Source organism: Humulus lupulus, chromosome 7 (genome assembly GCF_963169125.1).
Source record: "Humulus lupulus chromosome 7, drHumLupu1.1, whole genome shotgun sequence".
In the NCBI taxonomy this organism is placed as follows: domain Eukaryota; kingdom Viridiplantae; phylum Streptophyta; class Magnoliopsida; order Rosales; family Cannabaceae; genus Humulus; species Humulus lupulus.
Genome location: NC_084799.1, coordinates 8,550,338 through 8,567,480, shown reverse-complemented (window position 1 = coordinate 8,567,480; position 17,143 = coordinate 8,550,338). Strand labels below are relative to the sequence as shown.

The following is a 17,143-nucleotide window of genomic DNA, read 5'->3' as shown; positions in this document are numbered from 1 at the left end:
CGCTGGTAATATACGGGTTATTAGCAGCGGACTATTGGGTTCGCCGCAAATAATGGGGAACTTAATAAAAAAAAATTATTTTTTTTATTAGCGACGGACTTACCAATTATTAGCGGCAGGTAGTCCGCTGCTAATACAATGCCCGGGAAACGAAAGGGTATTAAGTTTCAAAATTATTAGCAGTGGGTATTTTCCCTTAGTAGAGGCGTACTATCCGCCGCTAATACTATTAGCGGCGGGTAAATATCCGTCGGTAATAAGACTATTAAAGAACAAGATATTTTTTTACATGGTTCAGTAGTTAAATCTACCTACGTCCACGAGTCACTTCTATTATGTAATTTGCATTAAAGCTTTAAGAGTAATTTCACTAAGCTTTTTGAGTACAAAATTATGCGTCAGAAATAAATGACTATAATCCTGGCTATTTATAAACCTAGTTTACAAAATATTCTTCTTTTAATTTTAAGGAAGTTACAACATATCTGATTTGAACTTGAAATACAAATGAATTTAAATAAATGCAATCAAATGCATTACTTAAACAAATATCCCTTAAAAATAAGGTTATTTACACACGGTTTCAACTAAGTCCCAAAACAGTAGGGATTTATAACCGCATACGTGTGTTACTTCAACACGCTTTCGAGCCTACAATACGTTTCAAGCTCAACCATAATAATAACGTCGCCTCATCTGTTCAAACTTTCGAGACTGTCCTCTGGAAGAATCCTTTGCCTTCGAGCACACACTGCATGCTCATGTACTAGTGACGTGGCGTGGCGCCTTAAAGTGGTTGCTTATATACACAAGTAATCATACTGACTAGCCTTTACATATTTATTTTCCACACTTGGAGCCTAATTTCGAGACTACTTTTTCTATCTCGAAATTTGGGGTGTAACAGCTATAAAAAAACTAGTTTGCTACAAAGAGGAGAGAAAATTATAAACAAAATGTCCAAAAATTTCAAACCAATCATGAAGTCATTCTCTCAAAGAGTAAATGGACTAAGTGCATGTGCATGGTAGGAAGAAACATGGTGAGTTTTACCATATAAAAATATACTAAACAAATATATTTAGAAGACCATTTGGTCTTATCTCTTACTCACAAATCCAATTAAATTTTTCTTGCAAGCTAAAAATTAATTAAAGAAGAAAGAGAAGATCGAGAATAATAAACAGTACAAAAAAATTTAGTATTACCGGCGGAGGATTCTGCCGGTAATAAATGGTGTATCCGCCGGTAATATAAATTATTGGCAGCAGTCCGCCGGTAATAATCGGTCGGTAATTAGTGGAATTAATGACCAACTGACACACCCGCCGATATTGTATTAATACCGGCGGATTAATAGAGGCGGGAGTCTGCCGGTATAAAATACATTGTCAACCTCGTTTGACTCATTTAATACCAGCGGGTTCCGCATCTATTAATTCGCCGGTAATAAAATACTAATATTAAAATATAATAATTGATTTTATTTTATTTCGTAATAAATATACATATAATACTTATTTTAAAATAATAATATTTAACATAAATTATAATTATTAACACAATTAATATTCATCAAACAAAAATATCATTATAATTAATCATAAAATTAACATAATAAAAATATCAATTGTCTCGTTTTAATTACATATGAAGTAATTATAAAATAAACATAATAAAATTTCAATTGTCTTAATATAATTAAAAACGTAATCTAATTATTATTGTTTTGATCGGGCCAACCAGGTGTAAAATATTCATTAAGGTCAATATCTTGATCACTAGTATTAGGGCGCGACAATGGTGGTGAAGCAAGCTATGGTGGTTGTGGAGAGTGCTACTGCGAAGATGATCCAAATTGTCGAGTATGCGGTTGCGCCGAGGGAGACTGATGCAATAAACTCTCAAACTGACCATACTTCTGCTGCTGCGACGAACTCACAAATTGACCATACATTTGTTGTGGATGTTACTGCTGCGATGAATCCCTGAAGTCACGACGCCTAGGATGTGACGTCTGAGATCCTGCAGGGACGTCGTGGTAATAAAAAGGAGGGGACTGGGAGGAGCGTCCATACATGTTTGGATAATTCTATTGAGGTGGATAAAAATGTTGTTGTTGTTGTGGCATCGACCAAGGAGGTGGCATCAATTTCTATATTCAACTAATTTAATACTAGTTAATATTAGATAATAATATTTAATAAACAAATCAAAATAATTTCTTAAAATAAATGATTATTTATTTAATTAATCATTACTAATTTTTAACACCTTTATTAAATTAAATTATTCAATTAGATAATGTTATTTAATAAAAAATTAAATTAAATTATTTAATTAAATAATGTTGAATCAAACTTTTATTATTTAATTTATTAAAAAATTAAAAAATAAATTATTACAAGATATGTAGTAATTTTTAATTAATCATTATTAATGGTAAAAACTTTTATCAAATAAATTTTTTTAATTTCTATATTCAAATAATTTTATACTAATTAAAAATCATAATCTACAAGTAAGCAAAATTAAAACAAGAAAATATCTAGAAGATTCAACTTACTTTTTCTTTCACTTAAATTCTAAAATTAATTTTAGTCTAAAATAATTGTTTTGTTTTAATTCAATATGAGCATGCAAACAAGTTAAACATACAACATAACATAATATTAGCAACCACAAAAAAATCCCAGAGCACACAATATAATATAAACATAGTATAATATAAACAAAAATCCCAGAGCACACAAAAATCCAACATCCAACACACCAATTTTAAAGCATAGCATAATAATGTACTTTAACTTATTAAGTAAAAATTGTAGTAAAAAAAACTAACCAAAAAAATATCAGTAAAGTCCAATAGCCACTTCGAACAAAGGAACGAGACACTCCAAAATATTGAGATATACCTGAAAAGTTCAATAGGAAACCAATATCAATGGTTAGTTTGATAATTTGAGAATAGAAAATGTAAAAAAAACTTAGACGATAAGAGAAAACTGAGCACGAACTAGACCACCGTGGTGAATGCGTGGAGTGGGGTCCGAAACTTCGGCATGACATGGTGGTGGTGCTCGGACGGAGGGGAGGACGGTGGTGGTGCTCGGACTGAGAGGAAAAAAAATTTAGAGAGAAGAGGAGAAATGGCAGGGACGGACGATTCAATCCAATATATAGCATTATTACCGGCGGGGATCCGCCGCTATTAAAATCCTCCCGCTGGTAATACATTATTAGCGGCGGGGCCAGTGTATCTGCCGGTATAAGTGTTATTACTGGCGGTTTGTCCGCCGGTAATAACGATTTTGAAACGCCCTCTTCTTCGTTTCTCGGACATTGTATTAGTGGCAAACTACCCGCCGCTAATAATGGGTAAGTCCGCCGCTAATAAAAAAATTAATTTTTTAATTTAATTTCCCCATTATTAGCGGCAGACCCAGTACTCCGCCGCTAATAATATGTACACTTTGTCCGCCGGTAATATTTCTGCCTCTAAAAACGTACGTTTTTTCTTGTAGTGAAATACTTTCTCTGAATATTTTTTCAAAGTGTTGTGCATAAGTAATAATAAAAATGACTACGAATAAGAAAAAATGATAAATAATTTAAAAGTATTATTATGAAATATATGTGGTATTGAGCACTCACAATAATCCAGCCACACTCCATAATTATATATTTTGTGTGTGTGTGAATTCTACAATAATATTAGTGTGCTTTAAAATTAAAACTAATATTAGTAAATGATTAAATTTCTCATTAGTTGAATGAGTACTTAGTGTTAAATTTTTTTGGTGAGAAATATATATTTTATCTTTTGTTTTTAAAAAGGGAAATTTGAGTATTTATGCATATTGTAGGTGCATATATCAAAAAAATATCATTCTTTAACATCATTCCAAAATAATGCTAGTATTTGTTTGGTTTCCAAAAATACCCTTATCATTTTTTTAGCCTCCATTCGTTTTCTCTCTCGGATTACCTTTATTTTTTGGACACCATCCATCCATCCCTTATCAATTAAGAAACTAATTTATGCATTTCAAATAGATCTTAGCATAATTTTTTGGTTTTTTTTTTGCAATTTTTTCACAATTTTTTAGATCTGAAACGTAAAAAGTTGCAGAAAACTCGATGTACTTCGATAGAACTCGATGTACCTCGATGCTCAGCTCGATAGGTCCTTAAAAATCATGATTTTCAAGAAAAAAACCATCTGCCTCGATAGGACTCGATAGGTCTCGATGCAAATCAATGCAATTGATAGAAATTGCATAACTTTTCACTCGGGTGTCTGTTTGAGGTGATTTTTTTTAATTTGGGTATTTTTTGAGATCTACAAGTTTGTGATATGTAAACACACATTTGGGAAGTTAAAAGTTTGAAAACATACCCAACTTTGAAAATATAATGGTATTGTTTTTTAACTTTGGTGTGTTTTCAAGCTTTCAACTTCCCAAATGCATGTATAAACATATTAGACGTGTAGATCTCAAAAAAATACCCAAATTCAAAAAAAAAAATTACCTCAAACGGACACCCTAGTGAAAAATTATGTACTTTCTATAAATTGTATCGAGGCTTATCGATGTAGTATTGAGGCATATGGTTTTTTTTCTTCATGAAAATCATGATTTCTAAGATATACCTCGATAGAACTCGATGCCCAGCTCGATAGGTCCTTAAAAATCATGATTTTCAAGAAAAAAACCATCTGCCTCGATAGAACTCGATATGTCTCGATGCAAATCAATACAATTGATAAAAATTGCATAACTTTTCACTCGGGTGTCTGTTTGAGGTGATTTTTTTTTAATTTGGGTATTTTCTTCAGAGCTACACGTTTGGGATATGTAAACACACATTTGGGAAGTTAAAAGTTTGAAAACATACCCAACTTTGAAAATATAATGGTATTGTTTTTTAACTTTGGTGTGTTTTCAAGCTTTCAACTTCCCAAATGCATGTGTAAACATATTAGACGTGTAGATCTCAACAAAATACCCAAATTCACAAAAAAAAAATCACCTCAAACGGACACTCAAGTGAAAAGTTATGTACATTCTATTAATTGCATTGATTTCGAAGCCTATCGAGATCTATCGATGCAAGTTGTTTTTTTCATGGAAATCATGATTTTTAAGGGCCCATCAAGCTGGGCATCGAGGTACATCGAGGTCTATCGAGGTATATCTTAAAAATCATCATTTTCATGAAAAAAAAACCATATGTCCCAATACCACATCGATAAGCCTCGACATACCTCGATGCAATTCATAGAAAGTACATAATTTTCTACTAGGGTGTCCGTTTGCGGTGATTTTTTTTTTTAATTTGGGTATTTTGTTGAGATCTACACGTCTAATATGTTTATACATGCATTTGGGAAGTTGAAAGCTTGAAAACACACCAAAGTTAAAAAACAATACCATTATATTTTCAAAGTTGGGTATGTTTTCAAACTTTTAACTTCCCAAATGTGTGTTTACATATCCCAAACGTGTAGATCTCAAGAAAATACCCAAATTCAAAAAAAAAAAATCACCTCAAACAGACACCCGAGTGAAAAGTTATGCAATTTCTATCAATTGCATTGATTTGCATCGAGACATATCGAGTTCTATCGGGTCCTATCGAGCTGGGCATTGAGGTACATCGAGTTCTATCGAGGTATATCTTAGAAATCATGAAAAAAAAAAACCATATGCCTTGATACTATATCGATAAGCCTCGACATACCTCGATACAATTTATAGAAAATGCATAATTTTTTACTAGGGTGTCCGTTTGAGGTGATTTTTTTTTTGAATTTGGGTATTGTTTTGCGATCTACACGTCTAATATGTTTACACATGCATTTGGGAAGTTGAAAGCTTGAAAACACACCAAAGTTAAAAAACAATACCATTATGTTTTCAAAGTTGGGTATGTTTTCAAACTTTTAACTTCTCAAATGTGTGTTTACATATTCCAAACGTGTAGATCTCAAGAAAATACCCAAATTAAAAAAAAAAATCACCTCAAACGGACACTCGAGTGAAAAGTTATGCAATTTCTATCAATTGCATTGATTTGCATCGAGACCTATCGAGTTCTATCGAGTCCTATCGATGCAGATGGTTTTTTTCTTGAAAATCATGATTTTTAAAGACCTATCGAGTTGGGCATCGAGATACATCGAGTTCTATTGAGGTATATCTTAGAAATCATGATTTTCATGAAAAAAACCATATGCCTCGATACTACATCGATAAACCTCGACATACCTCAATACTATTTATAGAAAGTGCATAATTTTTCATTAGGGTGTCCGTTTTGAGGTGATTTTTTTTTTGAATTTGGGTATTTTTTTTAAATCTACACGTCTATTATGTTTACACATGCATTTGGGAAGTTGAAAGCTTGAAAACACACCAAAGTTAAAAAACAATACCATTATATTTTCAAAGTTGGGTATGTTTTCAAACTTTGAACTTCCCAAATGTGTGTTTATATATCCCAAACGTGTAGATCTCAAGAAAATACCCAAATTAAAAAAAAAATCACCTCAAACGGACACCCGAGTGAAAAGTTATACAATTTCTATCAATTGCATTGATTTGCATCGAGACCTATCGAGTCCTATCAAGGCAGATGGTTTTTTTTCTTGAAAATCATGATTTTTAAGGACCTATCGAGTTGGGCATCGAGGTACATCGGGTTCTATCGAGGTACATTGAGTTCTATCGAGGTATATCTTAGAAATCATGATTTTCATGAAAAAAAAAATCATATGCCTCGATACTACATCGATAAGCCTCGACATACCTCAACACAATTTATTGAAAGTGCATAATTTTTTACTAGGGTGTCCGTTTGAGGTGATTTTTTTTTTGAATTTGGGTATTTTTTTGAGATCTACACGTCTAATATGTTTACACGTGCATTTGGGAAGTTGAAAGTTTGAAAACACATCAAAGTTAAAAAAATAATACAATTATATTTTCAAAGTTGGGTATGTTTTCAAACTTTTAACTTCCCAAATGTATGTTTACATATCCCAAACGTGTAGATCTCAAGAAAATACCCAAATTAAAAATAAATCACATCAAACGGACACTCGAGTGAAAAGTTATGCAATTTCTATCAATTGCATTGATTTGCATCGAGACCTATCGAGGCAGATGGTTTTTTTCTTGAAAATCATGATTTTTAAGGACCTATCGAGCTGGGCATCGAGGTACATCGAGTTTTCTACAACTTTTTACGTTTCAGATCTAAAAAATTGTGAAAAAAACCAAAAAATTATGCTAAGATCTATTCGAAATGCATAAATTAGTATCTTAATTGATAAGAGATGGAGGTGTTAGAATGTGGAAAGTGGTGCATGGTAAGAAGCATGATGTTCCATCTCAAAACCAATTGATGATGAGTAGAGTAACTTATGCTCTTATAAATGATATGATGATCCCACATACTTTCCATGTGGGATTCCATTCTCTACCAGGAGGGATGGATGGATGGTGTCCAAAAAATTAAGGTGACCCGAGAGAGAAGACGGATGGATGCTAAAAAAATGATAAGGGTATTTTTGGAAACCAAACAAATACTAGCATTATTTTGAAATGATGTTAAATAATGATATTTTTTTTTATATATGTACCTACAGTATGCATAAATACTCAAATTTCCCTTTAAAAATTGTAATTATAACTCTATGTTTCTCAATTAAATATATTTTTAATTAATTAGTCCACTGTCCAGAAAGCTACTTGGAAACATCATCAAGAAGTGGTTTTATTCCTTTGTAAGATTTTAAGCCTGCTTAATATATATAGTTCCATGTGAACCGAACCGTTGATGTAAACATCATCCAATGGCCCTTAATCACTTTGGGGAGCATGGAATAATTAAAGCTAAAGCAAATGTACGTACGAGAAGAGAAATATTAAACAAATGTACGTACGACTTTCAAGGAAGGATGATGGTGAAGGTTCTTCACAGAGTCCCTTACCAAAGCCAGAGTTGCCTCCATTTCTGGTCAACCACATGTTGGGATTGATCTTCTTATGTTCACACTCTTCTTTATTCCAACAACTGAACATGCACGCAAGCACCACAAGAACAAAACAAAACACTTGTAACTCTCTCTTCTTTGTTCACTAAAAGTAATACAAAAGAATAGAGAGAGGACTACATTTGTAACTTTATTATATATGCGATGCTAGTAGTACTATAGCTAGTAAGAATATTGTTATTGGCACCATTGCTATGCCTAACACAAATAATGCAGTGCAGTCGTTAAATCTCTTCTATATAATAAGTGCGTCCATAATAGAAATTTTTTATTTTAACAGTTTTTTTTATTATTTAATTTTAACTTTAAAGAAATATTTTTATATTTAATGATAGTTTGTAAACATTTAAACTTAAATAAAATAAAATAAATAATTAAAAAAATTAAAATATGATATTTTTAGATATTTTACAATGATAATTATTTAAAAATAATAAATAATTAAACATATTAAAATATTATATTTTAAAGATATTTTACAATGATAATTATTTAAAAATAATAAATAATTAAATAAATTAAAATGTGATATTTTTTAGATATTTTACAATAATAATTATTTAAAAATAATAAAATCATACGTTTTATAATTTAATTAAATTTAAACTCACTTATTAGAATACTATCATATTAAACATATAATATAATATACTGTGAATTAACAACAAATTACCTTTTTCTTAAAAGAACTAGCAATAAGCTTAAATTTAAAATTCACGTATAATATTTAATATTACATTACACATAATATATAATCTCTTGTTATCATTTACAAATTAAAAAACTATAACAAACATAAACTTTAACAAAAATAAATAAATTATTTAATTAAAATATGATATTTATTTCAAAATTTATATGATATTAATATAAATTTAATAAAAATAATCAATAAATTTTATAAATAAAACTAAAACAAACGTGCAAATTACACGTTGCTTGTATCTAGTATATATATATATATATTTTAAATTAAAGCCTCAGTTGTTGTAACTAGTATGCATTGAGTTTAGTTTTTCAATTAGTAAAATTGAAGAGCAGAGCTTAATGGCTTATGTTTCACCTCTTAAGCGGCGTTCCAAAGAATGATATTAATGGTGAAAGTTCTTCACAGACTTCATTACCAAACCAATCAAAGATTTACTATTCTTGATAACGTTTTTCACTAACTAAAAGTAATAAGAGCGATTAAGCATTTATAAACAAAAATAGAAAGAAAGAAAAACACTACAAGAAAGTCTAAAATTAGAGGCGGACTTAGTCCGCCAATAATATACGGGTTATTACTGGCGGACTACTGGGTCCTCCGCTAATAATGTAGAAATTAATAAAAAAAAATTATTTTTTTTATTAGCGGCGGGTAGTCCGCTGCTAATACAATGCCCGTGAAATGAAAGAGTATTAAGTTTCAAAATTATTAGCAGCGGGTATTTTCCCTTAGTAGAGGCGGACTATCCGCCGCTAATACTATTAGCGGCGGGTAAATATCCATCGGTAATAAGACTATTAAAGAACAAGATATTTTTTTACGTGCTTCAGTAGTTAAATCTACCTACGTTCACGAGTCACTTTTATTATGTAATCTGCATTAAAGCTTTAAGAGTAATTTCACTGAGCTTTTTGAGTACAAAATTATGGGTCAGAAATAAATAACTACAATCCAGGCTATTTATAAACCTAGTTTACAAAATATTATTCTCTTAATTTTAAGGAAGTTACATTATATCTTATTTAAATTTGAAATACAAATGAATTTAAATTTATACAATCAAATGCATTACTTAAGCCTGCTTAATATATATAGTTCCATGTGAACCGTTGATGGAAACATCATCCAATGGCCTTAATCACTTTGGGGAGCATGGAATAATTAAAGCTAAAGCAAATGTACGTACGAGAAGAGAAATATTAAACAAATAAGAATTGACCGCTGAGTGTCTTTTGTTGTCCTATTTATATAAAGGGAAATTTGGGTATTAATGTATATTGTTGGTGCATATATAAAAAAAAATAGCATTTTTTAATATCATTATAAAATAATGCTTGTATTTGTTTGGTTTCCAAAAATACCCTTACTATTTTTTTAGCCTCCATCCATCTTCTCTCTCAGATAACCTTTATTTTTTGGACACCATTCATTCATCCTTCCATCCCTTATCAATTAAGATACTAATTTATGCATTTCGAATAGTTCTTAACATAATTTTTTGGTTTTTTTTTGCAAATTTTTTTTACAATATTTTAGATCTGAAACGTAAAAAGTTGCAGAAAACTCGATGTACCTCGATAGAACTCGATGTACCTCGATACCCAGCTCGATAGGTCCTTAAAAATCATGATTTTCAAGAAAAAAATTATCTGCCTTGATAGAACTCGATAGGTTTCGATGCAAATCAATGCAATTGATAGAAATTGCATAACTTTTCACTTGTGTGTCCATTTGAGGTGATTTTTTTTTAATTTGGGTATTTTCTTGAGATCTACAAGTTTGGGATATGTAAACACACATTTGGGAAGTTAAAAGTTTGAAAACATACCCAACTTTGAAAATATAATGGTATTGTTTTTTAACTTTGGTGTGTTTTCAAGCTTTCAACTTCCCAAATGCATGTGTAAACATATTAGACGTGTAGATCTCAAAAAAATACCCAAATTCAAAAAAAAAAATCACCTCAAACGGATACCCTAGTAAAAAATTATGCACTTACTATAAATTGTATCGAGGTATGTCGAAGCTTATCGATGTAGTATCGAGGCATATGGTTTTTTTTTCATGAAAATCATGATTTCTAAAATATACCTCAATAGAACTCGATGTACCTCGATGCCCAGGTCGATAGGTCCTTAAAAATCATGATTTTCAAGAAAAAAATCATCTGCCTCGATAGAACTCGATATATCTCGATGCAAATCAATGCAATTGATAGAAATTGCATAACTTTTCACTCGGGTGTCCGTTTGAGGTGATTTTTTTTTAATTTGGGTATTTTCTTGAGATCTACACGTTTGAGATATGTAAACACACATTTTGGAAGTTAAAAGTTTGAAAACATACCCAACTTTGAAAATATAATGGTATTGTTTTTTAACTTTGGTGTGTTTTCAAGCTTTCAACTTCCCAAATGCATGTGTAAACATATTAGACGTGTAGATCTCAACAAAATACCCAAATTCAAACAAAAATTACCTCAAATGGACACCCAAGTGAAAAGTTATGTACATTCTATTAATTGCATTGATTTCCATCGAGACCTATCGAGGCCTATCGAGATCTATCGATGCCTATCGAGATCTATCGATGCAAGTTGTTTTTTTCATGGAAATCATGATTTTTAAGGGCCCATCAAACTGGGCATCGAGGTCTATCGAGATATATCTTAAAAATCATCATTTTCATGAAAAAAAAACCATATGTCTCGATACCACCTCGATAAGCCTCGACATATCTCGATGCAATTCATAGAAAATACATAATTTTTCACTAGCGTGTCCATTTGCGGTGATTTTTTTTTTTTGAATTTGGGTATTTTGTTGAGATCTACACGTCTAATATGTTTACACATGCATTTGGGAAGTTGAAAGCTTGAAAACACACCAAAGTTCAAAAACAATACCATTATATTTTCAAAGTTGGGTATGTTTTCAAACTTTTAACTTCCCAAATGTGTGTTTACATATCCCAAACGTGTAGATCTCAAGAAAATACCCAAATTAAAAAAAAAATCACCTCAAACGAACACCCGAGTGAAAATTTATGCAATTTCTATCAATTGCATTGATTTGCATCGAAACCTATCGAGTTTTATCGAGTCCTATCGAAGCATATGGTTTTTTTTCTTGAAAATTATGATTTTTAAGGACCTATTGAGCTGGGCATCGAGGTACATTGAGTTCTATCGAGGTATATCTTAGAAATCATGATTTTCATGAAAAAAAAACTATATGCCTCGATACTACATCGATAAGCCTCGACATACATCGATACAATTTATAGAAAGTGCATAATTTTTCACTAGTGTGTCCGTTTGAGGTGATTTTTTTTTTAATTTGGGTATTTTTTTGAGATCTACACGTCTAATATATTTACACATGCATTTGGGAAGTTGAAATCTTGAAAACACACAAAAGTTCAAAAACAATACCATTATATTTTCAAAGTTGGGTATGCTTTCAAACTTTTAACTTCCCAAATGTGTGTTTACATATCCCAAATGTATAGATCTCAAGAAAATACCCAAATTCAAAAAAAAATCACCTCAAACGGACACCCAAGTGAAAAGTTATGCAATTTATATCAATTGCATTGATTTGCATCGAGACCTATCGAGTCCTATCGAGGCAAATGATTTTTTTCTTAAAAACCATGATTTTTAAGGACCTATCGAGCTGGGCATCGAGGTACATCGAGTTCTATCGAGGCACATCGAGTTTTCTGGAATTTTTTACGTTTTAGATCTAAAAAATTGTGAAAAAAAAAACAAAAAAATTATGCTAAGATCTATTCAAAATGCATAAATTAGTATCTTAATTGATAAATAATGGATGGATGGTGTCCAAAAAATAAATGTGATCCGAAAGAGAAAACCGATGGAGGCTAAAAAAAATGATAAAAGTATTTTTGGAAACCAAACAAATACTTCATTATTTTGAAATAATGTTAAAAGAATAATTTTTATTTTTTATTTTTTTATATATGCACCTGCACCCAAATTTCCCGATATAAATAAAGCAAAAGCATAAAACCATCAAAGAGACGATTATTGACTGAACTTGAGGATTTGTTTGGGAGAGGAGAGGAGAGGACTCAGTTTAGTTTTCCATTTGTGCAAAAATTTGAAGAGAAGAGCAACGAGCATGGCTTATGTTCCACCCCATAAACGACTTTCAAAGAAGGATGATGGTGAAGGTTCTTCACAGAGTCCCTTACCAAAGCCAGAGTTGCCTCCTCCTCTGTTCAACAAAAATCTCAAACTCAAGTCTCCTGGAGGAACTAGTGCCCAACACCACACAGGTTATGAATATGAGGATATTTTCAGATGGTTCGCTGTTGGGTTGGATGATCATAATCTCTTGCCACCTTCTGTTCATCTTCATAATGTTTCTGTGGAATCCCTCGATGGAAAATTTGTAAAGCGTCGAGCTTTATATCATGACCGTGATCTAACCGAAGGTCAGTACTTGGTTTTTATTTTTTTATTTTTTAGGATGTATATAATTTGTTTTGATTTTAATGGTGGGGTTTTGAGATTTTCTTTCTTTCTTACTTCTATGGCCTTTTTTATTTATTTTGCTTCACAGATAGTAGCAGCACAGGAGTAACTGAGAGCTTTATAAGGAGACCATGGGAATACATTGCAGACACTGTGCTTCCAGACTTGGTTTCCTCTTTCGAAGATTTAAGAAGAGAAATAGAGTCTCAAAAGCTTGTGGGAATTAAGCCAATTATAATCACTAGATTTGGCAAAGTTCTCTTTTCTGGGTTAGTACTTAGTTCATCTCTTTTCCTTTTAATCCAAGGAAAAGGAAAAAAAATCTAATTTCTTGACTGATAATTGCTTGTTTAGGAGGCCTAGTTTGCTCTCTGAGGACGAACTAAGGCCGTTGAGAAGATCATTTAACACAAACATTCCAGATTCATTTGTCAATGACATAGCAAAGGAAGGTGTCTCAAAGAATGGCCTTGAATTTGCAAAAGACAAAGAAGCATATATTGTGTTTGTAAGCTAGTGTTCCTTATTCCATTTTTTTTTCTTTATGCAAAGTATGAATTAAGTTAACTGCCAATCAAATTTGTAACATGTTTCTTTCTTTCTTTCTTTCTTTCTTTCTACTTCTTCTTCTGTTTTCCTTTCTTCCTTGTAGCTTTCTGATTTCAATCAATCAGGAGAAGTTATTTTTTGCGATTGTAGGGTACTAAAAGAAGATGCAAAACTTCAAATATACGAGGCAAGTTTTTTCTTCCTACGTTATATATATTTTTTTGATCGAAAAAGGAAATATATTGCACCAAAACACTGATTACATCAACAAGTTCAGAAACAGAGCAGCATACAGCACCAGCTCACAACTTCCTAACAAACTCAGCAAGAGCTCTATTCTTGTCCAGAATCTTTTGACTCAAACTACCAAGAAATCTAGCTTTCAAACTCATTTTAATCATACTATCTAAACGATGAGCAAAAAAACAGGAATTTCTATTACACCAAATACCATAGACAGCAGCTGCCAAGCAAGCTACAGCAATGCGATGCATAAGATTTTTGGGCTTCCCATCTAACCACTTCTTATATTTTTGGGCTACGTTATGTTTTGTTAGTGAGCAGATACAGATTTCTGGTTTTTATGGGGTTAGACTTATTGAGACTAACAGTGACCATATTTTTGTTTTAGATTAAACGTTCTTATGTGCGACACATGCTCAGGGACATATCTTGCCTTGAAAAAGATTTGGACATGAGGCTGGATCTATGCACCAGAAGACCTGTTACTGCACTTACTGTAAGTTCTCTATATTCAAGTGCTGATGTACCTATATATCCATGCACCTACTATTATAGAATTCAAAAGTTTGAGATCTTTCTCTCTGATGAAGGTACCATTATTGTGAAATATCATTTGTATTTACCAAATGACCTCACCAGAAAAGGCTAAAACTTGATGTTTGGAACATGAGAAATATCTGGTAATTATGTCATGAGGTTTTGCGCTCCATAATGATGCTGATTTCTAAGAATACATTTTATGTGCTTTTGCAGGATGATGAACTGCAAAGCATTAAAGAATTGATTGATTCAGCTATTTTAGATAGAGAAGTTAAGGGTGGACTGAGATGGCCCTTGGGGAACGCAGTTTCTGGAGATAAAATTCGTGTGACTGCAGTCTGGCATGTAATAAGTAAAAAATACAAAAATCCATCACTAAAGCTGAAAATAAAAAATGTTGATCGGTATAAATTTTTATCATCAACTGGGGAACCTACAAGGGAGGTTGTTATAATGCTAAAAGGAGTAGCTTCAGAATTAATGGTATATATCTCTTTTGTGGTTAACATAAATAGTTTGAATCCTGCTGAACATTGAATATAGTTTCTGTTTTCTTCTTTTTGGTTATAACTTTTTCATTGCTTAAGATCTGTGACCTGTTTCTTTTTTCTTCTTTTCTTATGTTCAGAAACAAAAGGTTGATATGAATCTCATTAGTGAGATGTTGAAAGATGACTTGAAGGCTATATGGAACAACTTTCTTTGCTGTGAACGCTTTCCATGATGATGTTTGGCAATGTAAACTCTGTATTTATGAACAGTGTTTTCATTTGAACAAAGGGAAGAAATCTTGCAGTTTTATTTGAGATATTTTACTCCAATTTCTTTCTTTTGATCTCACCAGTGTACTACTTATACGGTGAATGTGTTCTTATGTGTAATACATATAAGTTGGATATATATGCTCAACTCTCTGTAACCTTCAGCTGGTTTCAGATAAGTTGATCTAAGTTTACTCTACTTTTATACCCAGAAATAATTACACACACACAACAACAAGGTTTTGTAGTTCTTGTGATATGCTTAATATATATAGTTCCATGTGAACCGTTGATGGAAACATCATCCAATGGCCTTAATCACTTTGGGGAGCATGGAATAATTAAAGCTAAAGCAAATGTACGTACGTACTATATTTATATAAATAAAGCAAAAGCATAAAACCATCAAAGAGACGATTATTGACTGAACTTGAGGATTTGTTATGTTCCACCCATAAACGACTTTCAAAGAAGGATGATGGTGAAGGTTCTTCACAGAGTCCCTTACCAAAGCCAGAGTTGCCTCCATTTCTGATCAACTACATGTTGGGATTGATCTTCTTATTCACACTCTCTTCTTTATTCCAAGAACTGAATAAAACAGTTGTAACTCTCTTCTTTATTCAGTAAAAGTAATACAAAAGAATAGACAGAGGGCCGCGGCCCCCAGACTTTCTTGAAGCAAGGGCCGCGACGCCCAGCAGGCACAACCTCAACCAGCTGCTTCTTCGAGCTAGGGCCGCGGCACTCCAAGAACAGGGCTGCGACCCCCAACCCAGAACATGCCAAAACTCGTCTTCCATCATTCCAAACCCTCCAAAATCATACCTAAACATTCCCAAATCATCAAATAAAAGTTTCCAAGCTTCCCAATGGTCCAAAACCCAAGGTTCAAACGAACCAAAAACTTAACCATTTACAAAATCCAATTCAAAGCTTAGAAACTCTAAAAACTCAAAACTTAAAACTTAGATTACCTTCGATTGGGTTGTTTTCCGTCAAATCATTCGGTTAAGAAGCTTCTAATATTTCCTAGGATCGCTATGCTTCGATCCTCACTTGATTTTGACTCCTAAAACTCGAGATTTCTTCGAAAAGGCTTCGAACGGTAAAATGAACTAACGAAGGAGAGAGGAACTGCTTTCAAGATGCCTTGGTGGTGAAATGGTAGACACGCGAGACTCAAAATCTCGTGCTAAAGAGCGTGGAGGTTCGAGTCCTCTTCAAGGCATAATATTGAATATTGAGAATGCTCATTGAATTGGAATAAGTTCGGCAGCGGATCACGAAATCTTGGTGATCTTCTCTATCTAATGAATGGTAACGTACGTTCTATCTGATAAGCTGTTTCATGCTTAAGTAACCTCAAATAAAACCTAGTGCTCGGGGTCCCGAAAACACCCCAGAGGATATTATAGTCAAAACCTCCCAAATTTCCTCATGATCTCAAATATTCCCAATATATCATCAAATAAACTTTCTTATTACCCAATAATTGACCCCGTTATGACAAAACCGCTAATCCATTATATAAGATCGTCTCATGCCGAATAGCTCGAATATATCTCCATAATTATGGAATCTCATTCACAAATCACAATATGCACCCAAATACGCAAATATGCCCTAAACGGGCCAAATTGCCAAAACAATTTAATAAACAAATGTGGACCCACATGCATGTATATAACATCATATTATAATATAATTCACATAAACATGCATATAATCATTTAATGGCATAATTAAACAGTTATGGCCCTCCCGGCCTACTAATT

General features: G+C 32.3%; 1 protein-coding gene and 1 non-coding gene across 2 annotated transcripts; both read left to right on the top strand.

The window, feature by feature from the left end:
- Window positions 1-12,812: 12,812 nt before the first annotated feature.
- Window positions 12,813-15,564, top strand: LOC133790608 (uncharacterized). The gene is made up of 7 exons (XM_062228291.1): window positions 12,813-13,232; window positions 13,361-13,541; window positions 13,627-13,780; window positions 13,925-14,008; window positions 14,453-14,560; window positions 14,818-15,087; window positions 15,233-15,564. Exons 1-7 carry the CDS (start codon window positions 12,917-12,919, stop codon window positions 15,326-15,328), a joined length of 1,209 nt encoding a protein of 402 aa, XP_062084275.1. The 5' UTR covers window positions 12,813-12,916; the 3' UTR covers window positions 15,329-15,564.
- Window positions 15,565-16,515: 951 nt separating this feature from the next.
- Window positions 16,516-16,596, top strand: TRNAL-CAA (transfer RNA leucine (anticodon CAA)). The gene has a single exon. It is a non-coding gene; the product is annotated as a tRNA-Leu (tRNA).
- Window positions 16,597-17,143: the final 547 nt, after the last annotated feature.

Coding starts and splice junctions, on each gene's coding strand:
- LOC133790608 (XM_062228291.1), top strand. CDS start 12,917: ATGGCTTATGTTCCACCCCATAAACGACTTTCAAAGAAGGATGATGGT. Junction 14,561..14,817: donor GACCTGTTACTGCACTTACT/GTAAGTTCTCTA, acceptor GTGCTTTTGCAG/GATGATGAACTGCAAAGCAT. Junction 15,088..15,232: donor GAGTAGCTTCAGAATTAATG/GTATATATCTCT, acceptor TCTTATGTTCAG/AAACAAAAGGTTGATATGAA.